This window comes from Epinephelus moara, chromosome 5 (genome assembly GCF_006386435.1).
Source record: "Epinephelus moara isolate mb chromosome 5, YSFRI_EMoa_1.0, whole genome shotgun sequence".
Lineage (NCBI taxonomy): Eukaryota > Metazoa > Chordata > Actinopteri > Perciformes > Serranidae > Epinephelus > Epinephelus moara.
Genome location: NC_065510.1, coordinates 9697321 through 9721614, shown reverse-complemented (window position 1 = coordinate 9721614; position 24294 = coordinate 9697321). Strand labels below are relative to the sequence as shown.

The 24294-nt window shown below is 40.2% G+C and overlaps 1 protein-coding gene across 3 annotated transcripts in view; it reads left to right on the top strand.

Annotated features, from left to right (window-relative positions):
• The first annotated feature begins 1726 nt into the window (after positions 1–1726).
• chrna6 (cholinergic receptor, nicotinic, alpha 6) overlaps positions 1727–24294 on the top strand; it is a 33641-nt gene continuing 11073 nt past the window's right edge. For 2 of the 3 annotated variants that reach the window (XM_050045191.1, XM_050045190.1), the window contains exons 1-4: positions 1727–1888; positions 15895–16034; positions 18869–18913; positions 22333–22442. In XM_050045191.1, coding sequence (XP_049901148.1) covers positions 1831–1888; positions 15895–16034; positions 18869–18913; positions 22333–22442 — 353 coding nt within the window. In that variant the 5' untranslated portion in view covers positions 1727–1830. Of the gene's footprint in view, positions 1889–15894; positions 16035–18868; positions 18914–19837; positions 20005–22332; positions 22443–24294 lie in introns of those variants that run through there. The other variant, XM_050045192.1, reaches the window with a different exon arrangement.

Below are 24294 nucleotides of genomic sequence, written 5' to 3'. Positions count from 1 at the left end.
CTGCTGTTTTTACTCACTTTTTTGTGCACTGATGTCTTGATAAATTGATAAATTGACTATTTTTGCACTGATCTCAGCCCATGAACTTTTATATGGCTTTCTAGCCCAATTACTTTGGTGTCAGGCATCTCCTCTGCTGTCCTTTCTTGTGACAGTTATTACCATTTTCTATGGAAATTCACAGGACTCAGTCTGGAGTAGAGTCTGAAAATCTGCCCTCACCAGTAATTTATCAATGTCAACAGAAATAAGCACCTTTGTGTGTTTGTGTGTGTCCTTGGGTGTGTGTCCTTGAATAAGCAAGTGGGGAAGGGCACACACACAAGGGCGTGGGTTTCGTTTTAAAACTTGAGGGGGCACACATGAATTAAGGGGTTTGACAGAAAGTTTAGACCATCAAACACTTAATTTCCTGCATTCTGCTGAATTTTCTGCATCAATTTATAGTGTAAACGTCTTTAATTGTGTCCAATAAAGGTCCTCTGCTATCTTTATGTTTTTATCGGGGGAAACAGATGCACATGTTCTATTGAGGGGGGCGTGTCCCCTGCATCTACACATTTGCACACACACAAACAAACATCGAGTTAATAGGTAAATCCAGTCCCCCTCTCCCTCTCTGTCCAGGACACATCCTCTAGTTCTGTCTCCTTCACTTTCCAACCACTCACTGAAGGTTTTTTGTGTCGGCTCGGCTCGGCTCGGCTCGGTTGAGCATCACTCCTTTAATTACTTTGTTGGATGACGTCAAACCAAGCGTGGAAAATCGCGGGCTAAAATTAAACATAATCAGCGCGATCCAGAGGCACCTGGGGAGCATATAATACGAGCAGCGCTTCTCAATGAGACATGAAACGATGTTTCGGAGCAGCTAAACTTTCCTCCTCAGCGCAGCGCAGCGCAGTGCTGCAGTTTAGTGGCTGGGAAAAGACACAGCAGCACGCTGAACGGTCCGTCTCCAAATGCTGGATGTGGCGACGCAAACAGTCTGAAGTGATGCAAAGATTGTACTTAAACTCATCAGAGTACACTGACATGATTCAGATAGATGTCTTTCAACATCTAATGTAATGTGAAACACACCTCTAAATAGAGTAAGCTGACTTCAGCTCTCACTGAAACACGCTGGCGCTGTCCGTGGTGCTGAAGTACTGCTATCTCTACACACATCAGGGGCGAGAAATCATTCACTCCTGCCTTTACCATCTCATAGAAACTTTGTACCACGTCTGTATCAGCCGAGAACCTGTTATAAAAGCGGAGCAGCTTCCTACTTAAGACAATCTGCAATTAAGTCAGACATTAGTCTCTTTCATCATTGTGGTTACTGACCTTTCTGACTTGACACAAACAAATTAAGAGCCATTTGAATGCTACCAAGTGTGAGTTTTGGCTTTTCTGCGCAATCCTAACATTGTTTAAACCTATAAAAACATGGTGAGTGCAGTGACTAGTCACCAGTGCCAAACATCCCTCATGAATTTAGGCTCATATTTATTGTGTTTATGGATTAATTTTCTCTTCCTGTCATCCAATGAATCAAATTACGTCTATTATGCTTCCAAGTGTTAGGGCGGCTCTTCCCTCCCTGTGTGGAGTCCGTATGGATGCGCCAGGGGGGAGCTTTGCGCTCGTAGGGGAGGGACGAGCGAAATCAAGTTCGGATCAGATCAGGAAGGAGCGCACCGGCAGAGCGAGACAGGCGGCACCAGGGGAGGGACGCGCGTTTTCGTGCCATTACACTCAATTATTTCTTTGCTCATCGATTGAACCGACAGAGTTCCCTCTGAAAAAAAAGTGAAGAAGATCCCCAAACGACACGGGGGAGAGATGCAGCCGGCGGCGAGATGGACTTTGCTGCTTCTTCTCGTGGGTTTGATGGCACAAGGTAAGAAGGATTTAACCCAGGTAGGCTTGTATAGTATGTGGATTTGATGCTTTCAGAAACATAAAGATTATCAGATCGTTTGGGTTGTAAGAGTAGGAGATGATACGGTGTGAGATTTGCGCGCCAGTGTCCGGACAGTTAGATTTTGTGATGGTTCAGTCAAACGCTTTTCAATAACTTTGTCTCAGCAGCAATGTGCTGGAGTTTCTACCCTGTGCGTAAAAGCCAAGAAGTTCCTCAGTCATTAAAGCTGGTCACAGATAATCAGCCTCAACTATTTTTCAGTTTTATCATGATTTGAAAATGTATAAAAAATAATCGTTGGTGTCCTAAGATTTGATGCCAAATTGTCCTTTTCAGCCACTATGAATTCAAAGTTGTTGTTTTCCTCGCGACATGATCGTGTCGTAAACCTCATCCATACATACATATCCAGGACTTGGTTTTGTGTTAACTAGGCCAACAAAATGAAATGCAGAAGAATCCGGGAAATGAATTTTGATGAATGCAAATTTTGTTTTGAGGCGTCAGTCGTGATTTCAGGAAACCAAAACAGATTATGTATTTGTTTACAGGATCTGTTTCGCAGTTTACGGCTGGTGAGAGAGTTTTGTAGAGTTACACGGGGCCTGTGCTAACATTGTATTTTTCCAGACAGAGGGCAGATAGGCGGATTTCAGGCATGCCGTCTGCAGGCATTTGATAAAAACCTTTCTCAATGCCATGTGCGTCTTTGGATAAGTCTGATAACCTTATTTTGGTTATACCCCAATTATGGTATGATTAAAAAAGTTGTATTGACTTTTTTATAAGTGTGTTTGCTCCTGTATGTCTTTGTGAAAGATGGAAAAAGTTTTAGAGTGAGGATATTTATTGAATTGGGGTCATTTAAGGCTCATTTTGATGGATCCTCACCTTTTCAAAGGGGGTATTTTAGGGTTACAAGCTGTGTTTAGCTTGGTAAATCTTAGTATTAGGAAGAAGTTAATGTCAGTGCAACATTATGGATGTATTGGTGGTTGAGATTAGGTTAAAACAAGATGAGAACAGCTTTGTCTGTGAAATTGATGCGATAAGGAAGGGCGGAAGGAAGAGAGTGACAGAGGCAGAGGGTACAGATTAATGGAAGGAAGCAGGAGGAGGGGGAGGAAGGGAGGAAAGGAAGGAGGGAAGAGGAAAGGAGGGATGTGGTATTATTGAAATGCACCCAGACTTAATCACTGACCGCAGCTGAGGCAGAGAGCTTGGATGTGACCTGGAGCCACTCTGTGGAATAGATGCAGGGGGAGAGTAATTATGCTGCGGCATTTCAAAGCGGTAACGTAAACATTTGCTCCACGGGCATAAATAGCAGCATATCTGATTTATGCAAGGTGGCAGATAGGCTCTTTTATGGTTTATCAGGCTCCACACACACATTTTATACCATGCATGACCCTCCTGGCTGGGAGGTGTCTGTGTGTGAGTGTTTATATGTGTGTGTGAGTGTGTGTGTGTGTTTCTCTCACTCCCTTGTTTCCCACATTTTCAGAAGCAAAGTTTGCATCTAAACATTTATAAATGAGCATGAAAAGTTTTGAACCTGAATCTCAAGCTGAACATGTAAATGTGAACTCAGACACACTGCTAAAGTCAGAGGGACTTCTGGGAAGTGCGTCAAACCATCTTAAACAAGATTTCTTCCAGGGCTGTCTTCCATAAAGGGACTTCTTGCTTAAGGTTAGGGGGATAAAGGGTTGTGGTGTGGGTTAAAATCAATAGACTTGAAAGCCCTCAGGGCAAACGTCTCCCATGTGCGAATACTCCTGAAGTTACTGGTATTTAGTGGGTGATTCAGCTACAGTAGCTAATGGTAGCCAGCTAGCAGGTGAGCTTTTTACTAATATCTTTCAAACATCTACTCTGAGGCTTAGGACTTTTTTGTGCAATGAAGTTTAAAGTGTTATGTTTGATTTACATTTCCGCAAATCATAGTAAAATTTACAAGTCTCACTGCACATTGACAGATTGCTTTGCATCATTATAGGTTCAAGTACTCTCACACGTCTGATCATTTTACAAATTCACAAATTTTAGACAACTTATAAATCTGAGAATATCTACACCTTTACAAATTTTAGAACACTTGCAAATCTCTGCGTATTTTTACAGATGTTTTTACCCGATAACAAAACAAGCTATTTCATCTGCTAAAGAAAAAACTTCACTTGCAATAAAATGAATATGTGTGTTTTGGAGGAAATGTAATGCTCACATATTGAGGAAAATATTATACTGAATGTATGTCTGTCCTGATTGTATGTGCAAACTGCAAAGACTTGAATTCTTTGTCATGGCACCTACAACATCTTTGCTTATGTTTAGGCAACCCAAAGCACTTGGTTAAGGTTAAACAAACATCATAGTCTTCATTAAATGTTCAACATCAATGCTGATTTTAAGTTTTTTTAGAAGCCTAACATGTTGGACGCTAGACAAGAACCCTCGTCAGAGATGCCAATATCCTGTGCTTTGTGCATGCATCCATCCACTTGGACCTCCTTCTAATGTGCACTATAGGGATGTCACACTCCTGGTTTAGAGGAAATTTTGCTAATGAATGTAATCAGGGCAGCAATTATGTTTCCTCTGTAGCATATTTGGCAAAGCAAGCGTGTGGTACATAAACATATTTTGTATGAGACATGTTTGAATTGAGGACACTTAAAAATCACTTTTTCACTACACAAACATTTTGCTCTGTCTCCTGTTTATTTCTATAGAGAACCATGCATTTCCTGTTTCTGTGCAATCCACAGGCAGCTCTGATGGTCACACATATCAGAGTTCACCTAAATTCAACTTTAAACTTATGGATGTGATCAGTCATCCAGTAAAAACACTGATGCACTGTGTCTGGAGCTTTAAAAGTCACTATTCTGGGGCTGTATCACCACCATGTTAAGTGCAGTATACCTGACTAAAAACTGTAGCATTGCATTGCAGAAACAGACTGATTACAATTTGTAATATCTCTAATCAACATTCATATAATACCTACATCCTACCTACAAAACTGTGACATCACATCCTTTTTCAGGGCTGATTGTGGGGTAATTGTGACAAACAGCATGCCGTACCTCAAGACTTTTAGCCTAATACACATCTACACCAACTCATATACACACAGAGGTCCCTGTGCCTTCAAAATGCATGAACTCACAAGGAGTAAATAGCATGTACACATACATACAGTATATGTGTTGCTTCCGGTGGTTTAAAAATGTGCTACTACTAATGTGTTACTTCAGCCTGTAGGTATTTTCATCACGCTGTCCCTTGTTTTCAAATAGAGGCTGCTGTGTATTTGAATGCATGACTGATGATATGGTCACTGAACTGTGGTTATGAGGTGTGTGTGTGTGTATGTGTGTGTGTGTAGCTGCGTGGTAACAAGGCTTATATCACAGTAACATTTATAGAGCAGAACACAGAGCACAGGGGGCGGGGCTAAACACAAACTGACTCACAGATAAATGTATCGAGAACACCTCACACTGCAGTGTTCATTTCACAACGCTGTAATCATCTGCCTGTTGTCATCAACACCCAGCTGCCCGTCCAACTGGAACACATAAAGTTTGGGAGTGTTTTCTTAATTTCCACAGAACACACAAATCCAGTGTCAGTCAACAGAAAAGCAATATTGTAATAAATAAAATGCGCCAACAGAGGTTTCTGTTTTAATGCTTTTCGTAATAATATAGCATATAAATAAAGAAGACACATTGTTGATGCCTAGTTTTTTGGGCTCTAGCTTCTCCAAGTTTAAAGGTCCACCGTGTCGAATTTAGGGGTCTATATTAGCGAAAATTGAGTTTTCTTAAGTGTATAATCATTTGAAAATAAAAATGATTGTGTTTTTGTTACCTTAGAATGAGCCATTTATATCTACATAGGGACTGGATCATTGACTGCGGAGATTGCCATGTTGCACCGTCATGTTTCTATAGTAGCCCAGAATGTACAAACCAAATACTGGCTCTAGATAGGGCCATTCGCATTTTCCCATCAGCCACCGTACTTAGAAGCCCCTCCGAGATAAGCATTGGAAAAACACTGATTTTTTAACGTAAAACTGCTTTTTTAAGTGATTTCACCTGTTTAAATCACTTGGTCTGTTTATTTTGAAGATAAGGACACGTCTGCGGATAATTAAGCTCCTGGTAAAAACTTCCTGAACATCTGGATCTTAAGTAATCAGAGAAAAAAGGTGAGCACACAGTGGCAGGTGCTGGGCAAGTGGCCCTTCTCCGACATGCCAAACAGTGTCAGAGAAACACTGATTTGCAAAGTCAAACTGCTTTATTCAGTGTTTTTACTGATTTAAATCACCGCGCTTGTTTGATTTGGAGAGATAGAGACCTCAGTGGATAATTTGGTTCTCTATAAATGCCTCCTGAACGTCTGGATCAGAACTAAAGTGGGCACACATTAAGGTATCAGGGAAACAGGTGAGCACACTTTAGTAGGTGCTGGGCGAGTGGCCCATCTGCAATGTGCCAAACAGTGTAGGAAGAACACTGATTTGTAATGTGAAACTGCTTCATTCAGTGTTTTTAACAGTTTTAATCACCTGGTCCATTTGTTTTGGAGAGAAACAGACCTCTGTGGATAATTCAGCTCCTGGTTCAAACCTCCTGAACAATTAACACTGAAGGAATTCTACCCAGGAGAAATTTCAGCTGTTTGTGATCTGCAATTCCCTCTACTAGATAAATCCCCTTAAATCTTACACACTGGACCTTTAAGATGACATTTCCTTAAGTCCAGAGATAAGAAAATGGCCACTTCAGGGTGTCATTTAAGCCTAATCACTACAAAAATGTTCATTTCTAAATGAGGAAACCACTGTTGAGATATTAAACTACAGAGATTGAACGACTCTTATAATGAAACATATTCAAATTCATGTAACCCACTTTTTGGGGGAAAGCGCCTTGAGGGAAAGATGTGCAATTTCTATTTGATCTGCTCATTTTGGGTGTTAAAAATGTTCATTTTCTTTCTGCATGAAAATGTGTGAGTGCACAGAGACGTGTGCGGTCTTCTGTGAATGTCATGAGGCTTTTAATAGCACTGTATTGGCCCTATATTAGTGCATATATCTCCTTTAAAAGAAGACAAAGACAGAATCAAAGGTAGCACTGTAGTGATGAGAAAGAGCATTCTGCTGTCATTTTTCTATTCCATTTACCGGGCACACACACACACACACACACACACACACACACACACACACACACACACACACACACACACACACACACACACACGCACACACAGTCACACACATTCCTATCCCTGCTCCACTATCCTATCTTCTCAGGCTCTTTGCACCTGTCTTCACACTTTCTCACTCACAAATCTCTCAGGTTCTGTTGCTGTCATCAGCTTTCTACTTCATCTTACTCAGTTTTATCTCCATCTTTTCTGCTGTCTCTCTCCCTCTCTCTACTTTTCTCTCCCCGTTTAATCTCTGTCAGTTGACTCCGGCTCATTTCAACTCAGCTTTACAGGCACAAAAGGAAAACAAACAGCACGAACAGAGCATTTCGGCTCATCGCTGAGCAATTACTCCTTTATACAGTGTTTACCATACAAGCATTGTACATGCTGAAGATGTAAAAGTAAAAACACACTTTCTCTTTCACCCCTGCCTCTCTCTGGTTTCCTCTCTGCCTCTCTCGCTCACTCTCCTTTAAAAGCATTTGCATGCTCAGGGGAGAATGAAGGCTAAATGGCTCTCTAACAGTATCCTCTCAAACAGCCCATAAAATGGTCTCTTCCTCTCCATCACTCATTATCCGTCCTCCTTCAGTTTACTGTAATCATGACCTCCTCATATTTCCTCAATCATGAGCTGCAGCTGAATGTTGTTTTAAAAAAAAGTCTGATTGAAAAAATTAGCTCAACCAATGACTTTATAGCTGTACAGTGACTGCTTGTTATATTTGAATTATTATCATATTAGGACAGATATAGTCAATAAGCATGCCTATATTCATGCAATGGTCGAAAAAGAAATGCTGGAAGGACACAGCCTCTCCATACCTGACATGACAGCACAGAATTAGTACAAAAAAAGTTGCTAAAATTAAAACTACACGACGCTATATTCCATATAACATATGGCTTACAGTATTGTCACAGTAGTGTCATTGTATTGGTGCTGATTAGGAGCCAGTTTTACCACCCTTGTAAGTGGTTATTTATACATAAATTAAACCAGGTTGTACCACATAAGCAAGTTCTTTTGCAGAGATTAGTTGTTGCTAAATAGAGTTAGCGTCGCCCTGGTTACCGCATGGAAAAGCAAAATGGGATTTTCCCATTTGATCTCTGATTTTGCAGATAACGAGCTCTGTGTCAAACAAATGTTTATGATACTTAAATGTGTTGTTTAGCAAGACAATCTGAACACCACTTTCATGTTTTTTTAAGTGTAGATAAAATTGCCAGAAGTAAAAAGCTAATGTTAGCCTATAAACAAACTACACTATAGATGCATAACTTAACGTCACCACCACAACGAGGCTGTGAAGCCGAGTTCTATGTGATGACATTCTGTAGTCCGTTGGCTACTTGTTGGGAGCTGCCTTTTTTAAGACATCTAAAGGGTTAAAAATTCACAAGTGGGGTAATTACTGGCATATTTTATGTCATAGAACAAAATGCAAAAGTCTCTTAAGCTAACCACAGACCTTATTTTAGATACCACACCAAAAACCCATTCACAAAACTCAGTGACCTCAAGACAAGGGAACCGTGAGTATTATAATGCTAACTTATTTCTGGGTTTTAGGACTCATCCCTGCATCATTCTATATTTACGCCAATTAACTGACAGGTGTAACTGTTCCTTAGCTAACTGAATCAACTGACAAACTAACATTAGCTTGCTAATATTTAACCCACTTTGGATGAGAGAGTTAAGTCCCTTTCCCACTGCACAATAAACCCACTAACACTCACTAACATCTGACTTTTGCATGCAATGGGAAAGGTTCCAATCTACATTTACACCCGGGTCAGATGACTTTGCAGTGGTCACGGGTATTCATCAGCTCTGGCTCCAATCCGCAGTGATGGAAATACAACACCTGCATCACCCCATCACAAAACACAGTCCGTTTCCTTCCAAGCTCGAATATCATTCTAAATTAGTGGATAAATAGTATAATATATAACATCCATCCATCCATTTTCAACCGCTTTGCTCAACCTGTTGCCCCTGCTGTTGCTCTCCCCAGCAATGCTTTCCAGCTCCTCCTGGGGAACCCCCAGGACAGACGAGATATGTAATCCCTCCAGCATATTCTGCCTTCCAGTTAAACGTGCCTGGAACACCTCTAATAGGAGGCACCCAGGAGGCATCCTGATCAGATGTCCGAATCACCTCAACTGACCCCTTTTGATTCGAAGGAGCAGCAGCTCTACTCCGAGCTCCCTCCTGATATCTGTGCTCCTCACCCTATCTCTAAGGCTGAGCCCAGCCACCCTTCTGAGGAAACTCATTTCAGCTGCTTGTATCCACAGTCTCATTCTTTCAGTCACTACCCAGAGCTCATGATAATAGGTGAGGGTTGGGACGTGGATGGACCAGTAAATCGAAAACTTCGCCTTCTAGTTTAGCTCTCTCTTCACCACGACGGTCCGGCGCAGTGCCTGCATCACTGCTGACACTGCACCAAACCGCCGTTTCATCTCACTCAACCCTCACCTGTGAACAAGACCCCGAGATACTTAAACTCCCTCGCTTGGGGCAGTAACTCACTCCCGAAAGGTAATATGAAACAGCCTATGGTCGACAACCCTGATCGAACTTGATCAGAATTCAGTTTAATGAGATGTTGACTGGGGAATTTTCAAATTAGATTTCACAAAGATAACACAACAGTCCGTTTTCACAGAAGGCATTTTGTCACAGTAGGAAAATCACAGGTGTGAATAACAAAATAATGATACCTGGATTTCATGAAGCTGCTTCAGGTTCAGAGTCCTTATATCATGCATGCTTGCTCACTGTCACACTTACTGGGACACTTGAATAAAACTGGGCCATCGCTGACATTATATGTAACACCTGTGCTTTTCCCACTATATCAGTACATATGACTGCTTTAGGAAAGGCCACTCACATTACTGTTAAATGGTAAGCTAAAAAAGGGTGAGAAATGTTACAATAGAAGAAACAGATTCACAAATCCTCATATAAGAGCCAAGCAGTGCACTATAATATGTTTCTCAAGGCATTTTAGGTGCAAAGTAAGCAATGCAGTGACAGAATTTTGGCTTATATTTTGATCAGCCTGCCTAGTTTAATCATTTGATCTGAGCTTTGCCTAAGTTTAACAGATAAAGAGACAGAAAGAGGAAGAGGGGTGGGTCTCTTTCAAAATTTTGATTTCAAAATCTTGTGGCTTGTGTATAAATCACTGTGGCTAAGCGCCCAAATATATCTCTGACATGCTTGTGACATATGAACCTTCTAGGACCGTGAGGACATCTGAGGCCGGCCCACTGATCGTCCCAAGAGTTAGAGCAAAACATGATGAAGCAGTGTTTTCTTATCATGCAGCACAAACCTGGAATAACCTCCCAGATGATGTTAGACAAGCCCTGACTCTGACTACACATTCCTTTTTTACACTGCCTACTTCACTTAATTTGAAATCATTTAAAATAATCTTTTTATTTTTGCACCTCTTGCCTACACTTTTGCAATTTTTAATGGTGATTTTCTTTAAACTGTAAATCAATCAGTAATTAATTTTACCTTTTGAACCCCTTTTCATTACAGTTTTATTGAAAATCTGTATCCTTCATTATGTGTTATATTTTATAGCTCTGTAAAACACTTTGAATTGCCCTGGTGTATGAAATGTGCTCTACAAATAAAGCTGCCTTGCCTTGCTTTGCTCTTACGTCATCCTCATGTACACTGCTTCAAAAAGCCACAACATGACAGACCTGCCTTGTCTAGTACGTTTCTAAGCTATGATTGGACAACTGCAGTGTGGGGGAGGTGTTTACAAAACTGTCAATTGAAAAATAGTTTAATGCTCATTTAGTTGGTAACGGATAGCAAGATGCAACATGTTTTAGTTAAGGCATTATGTAAAACATTTTCACTTGTCTTCTATATACTTTTGTTTTAGTAAATAATTTTTCACCCTTTACCTTTTTGCCACGTGATATGTTAATCCTGGCAAGATGAAAGCAGCCAGTGAAAACTGGTGAGTGAGATTGGTAGAGTCATAATTGGAAACACGGAGAGAGTGAGCGGGAGGGAGAGAGGACAGAAATGTGACAAATCCAGATGAAAGTGGGGAGAACCTGTGGTTCATTTTCTGTCATAATTGGTTCTTTTATGATTCCCAACGTGAAATGCATCTGACCATGTTAAATGTGTGTGTGTGTGTGTGTGTGTGTGTGTCTATGTGTGTGTGTGCATGTGAGTGCAGTGTCCTGTTATGATCAAAGAGCTGGGTTAGTCAGTGGTGTGTAACAGAGAGCAGCTCTGCCTTTGTAATTATACCAACAAGTAGACGATGCACCATGACAGTCCATTTCAGTCCATTTAATTTCTCCACTCCTTTTCTTTTACCTTCTAATTAGAATTCTCTTCTCTTCTCTTCTCTTCTCTTCTCTTCTCTTCTCTTCTCTTCTCTTCTCTTCTCTTCTCTTCTCTTTTCTTCTCTTCGCTTCTCTTCTCTTCTGCGATCAAGACAACAACATACAACACTGTGTATTGGCATAGGCTATTTACTTTTTTGCCAAACATGGATCAGATGTTTGGTATCATGCCCCCTTTAAACTCTATTTAGCATAGCATTAGCACATGCTAGGCAGCTACTAGATACAAAGCTACAGTCTGGATTCACATAATCTTCTGAATGACATTTTAAGAAGGCTTTGCTTTCAGTCTGCTTTCAGTCTCCTCTCCTCTCCTCTCCTCTCCTCTCCTCTCCTCTCCTCTCCTCTCCTCTCCTCTCCTTGTATTTTTTTTAATTCCTCTTGTCGTTCTCTCAGGAGGGCTGTCAGCAGGAGTTCAGCACCAGCTGGGTTTCTGGTGTCATTGTTGTCTGCATGAACAGGGTTATCTCTTGCCTTTGAGGAAGGGATCTTGATGTAATAGGGTCAACACGGTTTCATCATTAGGATTTCAAGGCCTCCTCCAAAGAACTCACACTTTAATTAAGATATTTTTCTCTCATCTATCCCAAATTCAGTTTTGCTGGTTTTAATCAAATGAGGATCGTATTTGAAGAAGAGTTTAGGGTAAAACAACAAAAGAACCTCAAGGCAAAATCTGCTCTGAAAAATCTCTGTCTTTGAGGTGACAGAAATTCTGCAAGTTCTGCTGAATGGGAGACGTCTTCTTTGTCTAACTGCTTCCCATATTTCTTTGTCTTTTTGTCTGTTTATTAGAAACATAAAGAAAGAAAGCAAGAAAGAAAAAACAAACATAAGTTTGTTTTTTCTTTCTTGCTTTCTTTATCCCTTCTGTGCATTCCCTCTCCAATCCAGCTCCCTCCTGCATCCTCTCCTCCATTCAACAACCTTGAGAGCTGCCCAGCAGAGAAGAATGTGGTATTGATCTGGATATTTATAGAGGATGATGGGGGGTGTAGCAGGGTTTTTGTGTGAGAACTCTGGGAGCACTGGGGGTCTTGAAGGAGGAAGAGTGGGTGATCACCCTCACAAACAGCGGGAGGCATAGCCGTTGTGACTCAGTTAGCCTCGAGGCAGCAAACTGTGTGGGGAACTTTCAACTTGTCGCTTTGATATGGTTCACTTTGAAAACTTTCGCAGCTTACACGACCAAAATAAACTGGTTCGTCTGGTAAAGTGTGCAGTTTCACTGTCATTTAATATCATAACTAGATTTGGCAACATCTGTAGTAACCATGGTAACAGCAAGTGTTGTTTAATACAAGATGTCCCAGAATTTTGGAGATGGCAAACACTCCTTCTGCAGCTAATTTGTCAGTATACAGTGCAGCCAAACAAACTAATGTTGTTTGAATAAAGATGTCAGTCAACAATGTCCTTTCCCATCAAACCACGAGCAGCCACAATCTGATTTCATACTGCACACAGCACAAGTAATTCTTCACACAACAGCAGTTGATTGAGTTCAGACCTTTGAATCTGCCCACTCCACAAGTTTAAGTTTAATGATTTGTCTGGCATGGTGACATGAAACAGCAGTTTCTTGGTTAAAATAAAAGGACAACCAGTGGGGGACTTGATTAACCAATCAGGGCCATGAGTGGTAGTAATGATGCTGTCAAGCCAGAACCAATGAGGAATAAAAATAACAATGGTGAACTCTATAGACAAGATAGGTGCTGCTATCTAGGCCGTTCTAAATCAATACAGAGATGGGATGTCTTCTCTATATTGCCCGACATCGTAGTTTCTTTTATGTTTACTACTCTTAGAACAAAACAGGTGGGTGAGCATGGCTACGCATCAGTATGGACTTAAATGAGACAGTCACTCTGAAGTTGTCAAAATCCAGCACTTTGGCTGTGACTTCCAACGTCAGACATCGACAAAAAAGCCATCCTTTAACCTTGGCATGATACGCGGCCGGTGGTCGTTACAGTTTAATTGTGGCCGGCAACATCAGGGGAAAATACAGCGGGACAAGAATTAAAGTTAAGGCGGCAACGAACACCAACTTTCACCCAGGAGAGCAGTGTTCACGTGCCTTAAGATTCTAAAGCCAAACCCTGCTCTTTGTTCCAAAACCCAACCACATGCATTAGTTGTTGAAAAAACAAGTCAATTTGCAGTGTTGTACCAATGTAGTGTGTTTATTTCGAAAGAGACTGTATGTAAACATTAATGTTCCTGTGAAAATGGAAGTGTATTTTGAAAGAAGACAATCAATGTAACAGGCAGAACTTGACATGGAGTCCCAGAACGTCAACAACCAATGCATCCAGGGTATCTTTCATGTTGCATCTAGTTGTGGAAAGTCTATGACTAAACATCGATTTGTGATGATGTCAGAGTGAAAAAATGTTGGTTGGTCTCCAGTGATTGGTTAGGAAAAATCAACCTCCCCACCCAACCACCCACCCACCCAACAGTAATTGGTTAGAGTTAATGCAATTTTCTGAAGATGGAAATGGAGAGTAACCAGTTGATAGTTCTGGCTGATATTAGGCAGGTAGTTTGTAGCTTCAGTTGCTTTCCTGTCTTGATTCATTACTGTTTCGTATGATATGTAAAACGTACCCGCTCTTAAACAATGTACAAAATGTCCTGTGTAATATAAATGCATTTGTGATTCATGATTGTGGTTACCACAAACTACAGTGACATTGTGTGTCCTGTGGCTGCTTCAAAATAAAAGCCCCCACATGATAAATGCTCTAAATGTGAAGCACTGGCAACAGGAAATGTTTGGTAACTTAAGTTACTGTTACGTTACAGCGCCAGGAGAGTGAACAGAAAGACTGTATTCCTTGAAATCAGGACAGTAATTTGAATGCTGGCAGAAATGGTGGACTCTGCCACTTAAAATGAAAAAGTCTCAACATTAATAGTATCAAAAATGAAGTTTGGTCTTTTTAACAATTATGACTTGAAATGAATTTACTTTCAGGGTCAATTTTGGGTCAATTTAGCACCTATGGGACGGTGTTCTGAATTTGCCACAGTCCTGATTCCCATGATAACACAAACCTGTACCAGTGTTACATTATCTGCAAGAGTGAAATGTTTCTGACACAGAGGAAAGGCAAATAAATCTGAATACAGAATGGGGTGAAAACACTAACAGAGCGAGAAGCTCCTCCCGCAACTCGACTCCTCACCTGCGCTAAAAAAGAAAAAAAAAACTTTCAGCACTTCATCTCCTGTCCTCAGGCTACAGCCTTCAATTCCTCTGCACTCAGGCTACAGCCTTCAATTCCTCTGCACTAAGTTAAAATAGCTTGCCGTGCATTTTTCACTAGGTAGACATGCTGATACTGTGCCTCGGGCCTTCTAGGTTCCTTCCTGGGTAATTAGCAAATAAGGCCCTACTTATTCTGGTAATGTATACAGCACGTAAGCCGCAGTCCAACCAAACACATACCTATATTTAGGTAAATTATAATAAACCATGTTCTTATACAGGATGAGCCCCCTCAGCTGCCAACACCTACCTAGAAAAGAGGACATGCTTGTCACTGCGATTTATCTCCATTTAGATTTTTTATTTAAGCTTGAATGAATTCTATTCTAGGACATCTTGGATATGGAAATATACCACCTGCCCGAAATGCTATCTAAATAGGCAGACAGCATTACTCTTGGGGTTTTTAAAGTGACACTGCATGAATTGCAGTGGTGGTCAGTTAATTTATGAATTCAGGTCAGTTACAATGATTTTCAGTGATGCCTGTTAAGACTAAAATAAAGCAGCGAATGACCCTGAAGAATACAAGATAACAGGTCACATATTATGAAACCATATCATTCAGATTGGACATGGCTGCTTTGTGCTCCCTGACTTAACAGTTTTTAACGCTGTGACTCCGTTTAAAGCCGTCAAATCATACAAAGAAACATCTCTCAAAAGTTAACTCATGTCACTGGCTCGTTCAAAGTAGACTTCTAACTCTGATGATCTGAGCAGAGGAGCTATAATCCTCAGAGACTTCTTTATAGACGATTCATCAAATATCATGAAACATTAATCCACAAACTCAAAAGACTTATTGATGTGACGCTGCATTAAAACTGGAAACGGATGATGTCTGTTTTTCTCACAGTTCTGTGATTTATTAGCACTGCCGGCATTAGCCTTCTTAGAGACAATTAGATTTCCAATGAATTAGTTGCATTTTCTTCCCACTCTTCTTTTTATTCACATTCACTCATCCAATCAATGATCTCTTTCTCTCTGTCTCCCTCTGTCTGCCCCTCTCCTCTTTGTCTCTGCTCCCTTTGTGTCTGTCCAGACTGCTTTTCATCCAAGGCAGAAGACCGGCTCTTCAGGAAACTGTTCAGAAGATATAACCAGTTCATCAGACCAGTGGAGAATGTCTCTGATCCCGTCACTGTGGAGTTCGAGGTTTCCATCTCACAGCTGGTCAAAGTTGTAAGCTAAACCCCCAAACACACACACGAACAGGAGTAGTAGGCCTGTCACGATAATTACGTTATCAAGTTATCAAGGTCTGTCAATAATGATTAAGGTCATGTATGATATTGCCTGTTGTGTTCACATACCTGTTTGTTTATTGTCCCTAACATTTTAATTAATTAATAGAAATAAAACTACGCGTTTTGCTGTCATTTCCACTTCTGTCCTCTTATTTGAGTTTTCACTGTGGGCGGGGCTCAGCTCCTCCATACATAAACAAACACAAAAACAGAAACAGAAACATTTTTTTATTTAGGATATTTTTTAAAAAGTTCACCTTCTAATTCCAATGCCTGAATACTCTCAAGAATTACAACTTAATTTCTCTTTGAATGAGTGTACTTGCATGATTATGCTAGTATATTATCATGATGTCAGTAGCAGTAAATGGTCTCAAAATGACAATAAAATTGTTTATCGCAAATGTTTGCTAGGACAATTTGTCTTCCACCGAAAGTAGTTATTGTGACAGGCCTAAGTAGTAGATGTTGTAATCATAACATGTGCACGAAGCTTGTAAAGACTCAACAATATATCAAAGGTGTTTTAAGCACCTTTGCACTTTCATTTCCTCTCTGTATGTCTGGGGTGAAATGTTATTTCACTAATAGCATCCTCTCAACAGTATGTGAGTGTCTGTGTGAGCTGAGAGACGTCTTCCAACAAGCATCTTGATCATATTTTCTACCTTTGATTCAGAAAAGGCAAAAGATAAGCCGCGGAACGCGAGAAGTGAAAGCAAAAAGTGAATGCAGTCTTTATTTAGTCTGTTCAATTTCACGGATTGCGAAAATGTCACACAGTGTTGTTAGACAGTGCTGTTTTGCTTTGGCAGTGTTAAGTTTAATGCGGGTGGGGGATGGTTCGGGGGGTTGCAGCACATCCCCCGGTGAAAAGAGGTTTTCAGCTCAGGATGGAAATCCTCAGATTAAGGGAAAATTGCCTGCAGGAGCCTTTTTCAGACTGGACTGATATGTAGCTATATCTGCTTGCTTGGCAAGGTGAGATTAATCTAAAGGTGAGTGTGTGGATGTGTGTTCATGGGTGCACTGAGTGAATTGTGCCACATTGTGTCTGTGCACATATTTTCATACGTCTGCTTGTATACAGTGTATGTGGCTGATGCATTTCCTGTATGTGTTTCTGTGGAATTCTGGGAATCACAGGACTGCAAATCAAACTGAATAAGGGTCAGAGAGAGAGGTGGAGAGCATGTGACATCCGTAACCTCTCCATCTATTATTAACTTACTCACAGTCGACCTTTTCAGTCAATCAACTCCAGCTGTAGAGGACAAAGATTAGAGGATGAATTCCATTTTGAAAATGTTTTGTATTTGTATTCCTGGCTTTATTTTTATTTTGTCTCTTTTTTTAAAGGCACAGTTCCCCCCCAAGTTGAAAATACACATTTTTCCTCTTACCTGTAGTGCTATACATTAGTCTATTGTTTTGATGTGATGGCAAGTGTTGGTAATATTGGCCATAGAGATGTCTGCCTTCTCTTCAGTATAGTGGAACTCGATGGAACTCAGCATGTGGAGTTCAAAGCGCCAAAAAATGCATTTGAAGAACTCAACAGCAATGTCTCTTTCCTTTTTGTGAGCAGTTTGATGTAGGAACTATTTTCTTCTACCAACAACACAACACCCACCAACCACATCACCAGGCGCTAATATTGCTAGCCCACTTAGCACCACTGCAGCCTGGTCTCACTCCAAAGCCGTCATAATCCAGCACTTGGGCAGTGACTTGCAGCATTAGACACTGACAAAAAAAGCCCCCCTATAATGTTGGCATGATACGTGACTGATCACCGTGATAGTTTAACGGTGCTTGGCGGCTTCAAGGGGAAAAGCGGTGGGACAATAATGACCGTTAAGGCGGCGAAAGTCCGAGTAGTGCGCGGGAGTGGTGGTGGATGGGTCCAACAAGCACCAAGTTTCACCTGGGAAAGCGGCATTCGCGTCCCATAAGATGTTGGGTCCCATAAGATGGGTCCCATAAGATGTTCTTTTTGCCTAAACCTAGCCACGTATTTTTGTTGCGTAAACCCAACCATGTGGCATTACTTGACATGGCGTCCCAGAACGTCAACAACTAATGCACCCAGAGTACCTTTCACATCGTATCTGGACAGGACGGTCCCTAACCAAATGTTGATATGTAACGAGGTTGGAGTGAGAATGTGTTGACCACTGAGCTAGCTAATGCTACAACTCAGCCAAGGAAGATGCAATTAATGTTTATATCTTGCTCTGTCACAAGCACGGGCATATAATCCATGAGTAGATGCATGCTTCCGTCCAGGCAATGATACGGCTGATGGGTGTAGTTTGGTAGAATTCATTCACTGTCTTTTAATTGTAATTGTGCTTTCGACACACATATCAAATGTCACGCCAACAAAGCCCACTGAACTGAATTGAATTAAACCTAGCTCCTACATGAAACTGCTCACAACAAGGTCTGTGGATCATCTTGAGTAACCGGGTCATGATTTGTGGAAAGAGACATTGCTGTTAACACTCAGCAGCTCACATCCAAACAATCTACTTTGATAAATATCACTACAGGAAAGAAAAAAAATATTTGGATTTTTGATTTTGGAATGAACTGTCCCTTTAAAACTCCATATGGCATGCTCTTGTAGATATATCAGCTGCTGTACCCACAACACTCTCTCACATGCACACACACACACACACACACACACACACACACACACACACACACACACACATAGTTCTGCTGGCTAACAAGCTCTCTTTCTTCTCCTTTTCTTTGCAGGATGAGGTGAATCAGATCATGGAAACAAATTTATGGCTCAGACATGTAAGTACACACACACATGCACACAAACAAACCCATACGCACACCCACCCACCCATCACATACAGCATTTACAAACTATTTCACTGACCTAACCCCATCTCGAGAGGTAAGTGAAGACTGTGGAGGGGTCATGTATGTTTGCACATACCTATAAATACTAAGCAGACATCAGTATGGGATGCCACACTCTGTCTCTCCCTCTCCCTCTGTGTGTGTGTGGGTGTGTGTGTGTGTTTGTGTGTGTGAATGAATTTCATACATCACCGAAATGTTAAACAGAGTAAAAAATAAAGGAGATGAGACGAGTGAATGAGAAAACAAGGATATCTCAGATAGACACTTGAATGCAATCAGCTGGTGATCAATGGTGGTATTATGGTTGGTCACGCTCTGTCTCCCTGCAGATCTATAGCCATGGACCCTGACCTCTGGCCTCCCACAACCAGCTATTCTCCCAAATACCATTTGTCTCTGTTCTCCAAACTGCTACGCTCCTGATTACCTTGTAGTTATTTTTCTCTTCTCTGTCTCTGCACTAAATCTGTATTTCTCTTTGAAAAAAATGTATAATTTGAGCTGCAGTTCATAATAAGCATTATAGTTATTGCCAATTTAAATCAGTGACTAATGGCGGCCAAACAGCTGTTGGATGCTGATGCAACTGAGTGGTGAATACGATGATACTGTGATCTCTGAGCTCTCAAATTAAGGCGAATTGAAATGCCTGTATAGGCTGATCTTGTTTGTTGTTCGTAATGGCTGAGCTGTTTATTTATAACAAGGCATCACTAATGAGAAGCTGTGTCAACGCCACAGTCACTGATAGAGACTTTGAACCGCAACCAATGGCTTTACAGTGTTAGCCATTTTAGAAAGTCCCCCTTGATGAATTTACTGCATCTGTTCTGCAGTAACACTGCAGGGGATTCCTTCTGTAGCAGCATACAGTGTTTCTAAATGCGTTAACTTTATATTCCTTCAAACCAAGCTTCATTCACTACTTTCATGAAAGGGATAAGAGAACTTCATTTTAGACAGTACTGAATACTGTACAACTGATCTGTGTGCTCGCAACAAAGAAGAGGCAGAATGTAAGAATCATTTCACTGTCTCCTCACACTAATCATTAAGAACTGTATCATTTTACTACTGTTAGTGACTCTTTGTTTTCCTTTTTTTGTCATTTTACTTCTTTAATTTGTCTTCTTCATAAGTCCATCAATACTGATCATGCACACTGCAGATTGTAAGAAAATTAGAGGGGTAGGAAGGAGGGCTGAACCATATGTTTTTGTTCATTTCTTTGTTTTTTAAGAATCGTAAGCTATATTGATCATAACTATACTGATAAAGTAGACAGCTGAAAATAAATAAATCAGGTAATTCATATAAAAATTACATATAAAACAATTATCTGTGAAATGTACTAATAGGGAATTGAATAAACATAAAAAGAAAAATATTATCATGAAAATACCTAAAAGAAATTAATAATAAAATCAAAAAGTAAACAGTGAAATAAATAAATGAATAAATAAGCAATGAAATATATACAAATAAATCAGTGTCAATTGAATGAATATTATTTTAAAGCTTTATTCAAACTTTGTTGTATATGTATTAAATAATACGGACTGTCAATTTGCAGACTGTATTTTTATTTATTTCATTGCAAATATTTGTTGACACTTGCTTGTTAATGGAGCAACCCAAACGTCAAAAATGTTGGCATTGAATGTTTATGCAAAACACAGATATGTTATATTTGCATGTTATTATTTGAACAGCGCTGTGGTTAACATGGGGTTAAGTTTAGGCACAAAATACACTGGTTATGGTTAGGAAAAGATCATGTTTTGGCTTAAAATACCCCGTTTGTTGGGCATAATCACACCAGGAAAAGCGGCAATGTCACTGTAAAGAAAGCGACAACTGCTTTTTGGGCCTAAAAAGCCACTGAAATATCAGCAATCATGCGCTGAATCACAGCTGTTTTTGTTGTTGCTCTCATCTGTGCAGACATCTCGCCTAGATGACTCGCCACCTACTGTCCCCTTTACCTCCTGATGATAAATCCAGCATTTATATTACGTCACTTTAGAAATGTTAATATGATGCATATGAAATGTGCAGATATTATGTATTTATGGTTTGCAGAAATGTGCAATGCCAACATTGTCTTCTGGCAGCTGGGCTGAATCAACCCCTGGGATGGGATCAACATTTATGATCGGCTTTTCTGTTGCTTTGCAGAGATTAGGACTAAAAGTATTGAATCAGACCTTCCCCCCAGCGTCTCAAAATGATAAAGCATATAGTATTGGTACAACTCATTTCAGTATTTATACCTGAAAGAGGCAAAAACAAAGGATTTAAGATGGTTTATCCTCATTGAAACATTGCAAGCAAGCAACCAAGTTAATTTAGCAAATCCTAAATTTGTGGAGAATATAACAATATCTATATTTATTTTCATTATCCTATTTAGCTACTATTTGATTATGATGGGGAAAAAAACGAGAGCGCTCCACTGCTCTCCCATACAGTTGGTGTACCCTCCCTTTAAATAAATCGTAAAAAAAAGAAATAATAAAAAGAGCTGTTAAAGATGTTCATACATTTGTGAAAACTCTGTCACTCTGTCTATTATTGTTATACTGCATTTACCAAAAATATACATGATCACAAAGAGTGAAAGTAGAATCGTCTATATTTTATAAACAATAAGCAACATTCCTCGACCTACCAGGAATTATATCTCCAGCCTCTCACACTGTAAACTCCCTGGATAGATAAATGAAAAAGCCAGTGTAGCATGAAGTGGTTAATTAAACAGCTCCCAGGTCATAACTGGATATTAATCCGCCTTGCTAATGAATGAATTCATCTTGAATGACATGCAAATAGCCAAGACTAATGGATCTACGGCTCATGAAATGTTACCCTCAGGTTTGTTGACAGAATAGCAAGCGATGGCACTGTCAGTGTTCTGTCATTGAGCTATTTACTCATAAACTCCCCTTCTCTCTGAGCCGCTCTTTATTCAGATGTGACTGCTGTAGTTTTTATCATTTGCTTACTGAAGCTTTGTGGCTCTATTACCAGGAGGAACTGCATCAAAAAAAAATAGATGTTTCCTGGATTTTCTGTGAAAAAGCAATGAAAGCACTCGGGAGCTCCGTCAAACTCGTGTTCCTGTCTATAAACATTAGATTTTTTTTGCGGCCTTATCCTTATTTGGCTCTACTGTAAAACATCAAAGGAAGCTCTGCCTGCAGTATAAATATGTATTTCAAAATATTCCCATGAAGGGAAACATCTCCAGTGACTAATACTGTCTGCAGTGTACAATGCAAAACACAAAACAGATGGTTTACTCCCCAATATGCTCTCAATGTTTTCCTCTTATTCTCTTCCAGATTTGGAACGACTACAAGCTGCGATGGATGCCGTCAGAGTTTGACGGCATTGAATTCATTAGAGTTCCATCGAACAAGATCTGGAGACCAGACATTGTGCTCTACAACAAGTGAGACTGTCACCATTATTACATCATCATTACCGTTAACTTGCTCACTCTTTGCAGTCATTATTAGATATTTATACAAAGAGAGATTAGACACCAGAAAAACAACAGCGTTGGTCATTTTCCTGATGAGTGACCTCTTATGAATTATGTTAAGAGCAGAAGTATCATGATATTATAGTGCTTCAAATCCCCTGAAGGAGAGGTCAAGGTAAATGGTGCTGTGAAGTGCCTGACTTTGTCACCAGAGACTTTGTTCCCAAGCCTTCAACATTCTGCTTAGTTCGACTTTCACTGCTCTCATCCACCTTGTGTCCAGCAGCAGCAGCAGCAGCAGGAGGCAACTGATTTCAGCAGCAAAAGCTCTGATAAATCCACTGTGCACTACCTACTTCACACAATATAGAAGACAGACAACGTTAGCAACTAGCTGGTGAGCATGGTGGAGCATCTAGCAGCTAAAAAAGCAGATATTTCGCTCAGCCTTTGGTAGAAACCAAAAATAGAGCAGAAGTGAATATTGGACTTATATTCATCAAGTCACCAGAAACACGACTCAGAATAAATGCTGATGTCGAACCAATGGGCTGTCGAACCAATGGGCAGTTCCCTAACAACAGAATGCAGCCGTTTTGGCGTCAGTGTGATATTAACAGTTAGGTGATGGGTATAAACCACTGCTGCGAGGCTTATGCCCGAGTGACAAAATATGAAGAGTAGGAATAGGATCACATTGTGCTGTGTTAGTTCATGCTAACCAGGTAGAGAGAGCAGGAGGTGAGCAGCTCAAGGAGACAGTCCCTCAGCTTTGCATCGAATGGCGTCAAAAGCTAATTGTTGGCAATCAGCTGTCAGCACCCCCACTACCATCACAAAGAAATTCTAAGTCTGTGTGAAACACTTAATGCTCATAATAATGAGCTCCCAAACCATGACAGCATCACAACTATTTAGAAACACCTATACACTTTGCAACAATCACAATTTTTTGGAAAAGCTGCCATGAAATCAGGCATTTTAGTCTGCAACAATCCCCAAAACAGCCTGCAAATTCCTGGAGAGACTGAAAAAGGCTGTTTGCAAATAGGAGTATGCATGGACATCCGAATCAATAAGGATGCTGAGCTGTAAGTAAGCAGATATTAAAATGAATAAATTGTTCACACACTGCAGGGCTCCACTGTCCTTTATTTATTTATCACACCAAGGTGGTGACGTGTCGAGTGCAACTGCTATTCATCAGACTCATCTGATAAAGAGTAGTTGTGCTAGAAATGTCATGTTATTTGGTGTAATAAATTAGTGGACATTGGAGCGCTGCAGCGTGCGAGCAATTCATTTATTTTAAATGGGCTGCTTGCCTTGTTGGCATACACGTTTGCAATAAAATCTTGTAAAAGATTTGTAAAAACATGACAGTGTTGTGTTTACAGCTTCTGCTGCCCCCAAGTGGCCACAAAAGAAGCCAAAAAACAATTGCTGTGGTTTTAACCACATAGTTTTTATTTTCCAAACTTAATTAAAGTTTATCCATAGAGATGGTTTAAAAGAAACCGCTCATGTGAATTATTCTTTAATGGTCATTTGGAAGGCACTGACAAAAAGCCTATTTTGTCATTTCCACATGAGAACTCGTGTTGCTAAATCATCAAAACATTACGTTAATGTCCAAATTGCTTGAAGCACAAATGTCTTTTATATCTCGCTGCGCAACAGACTATACTATAATTACACAGAAATATGCTAATGTGGTAGTCTATTGTTCAAGGTCAGTTTGTACTGTGCTCTATCTTTTAATTTCAATTCACTTAATTGTGGCCTAATTTCTTCTTTATACTTACAATAATGACTCACA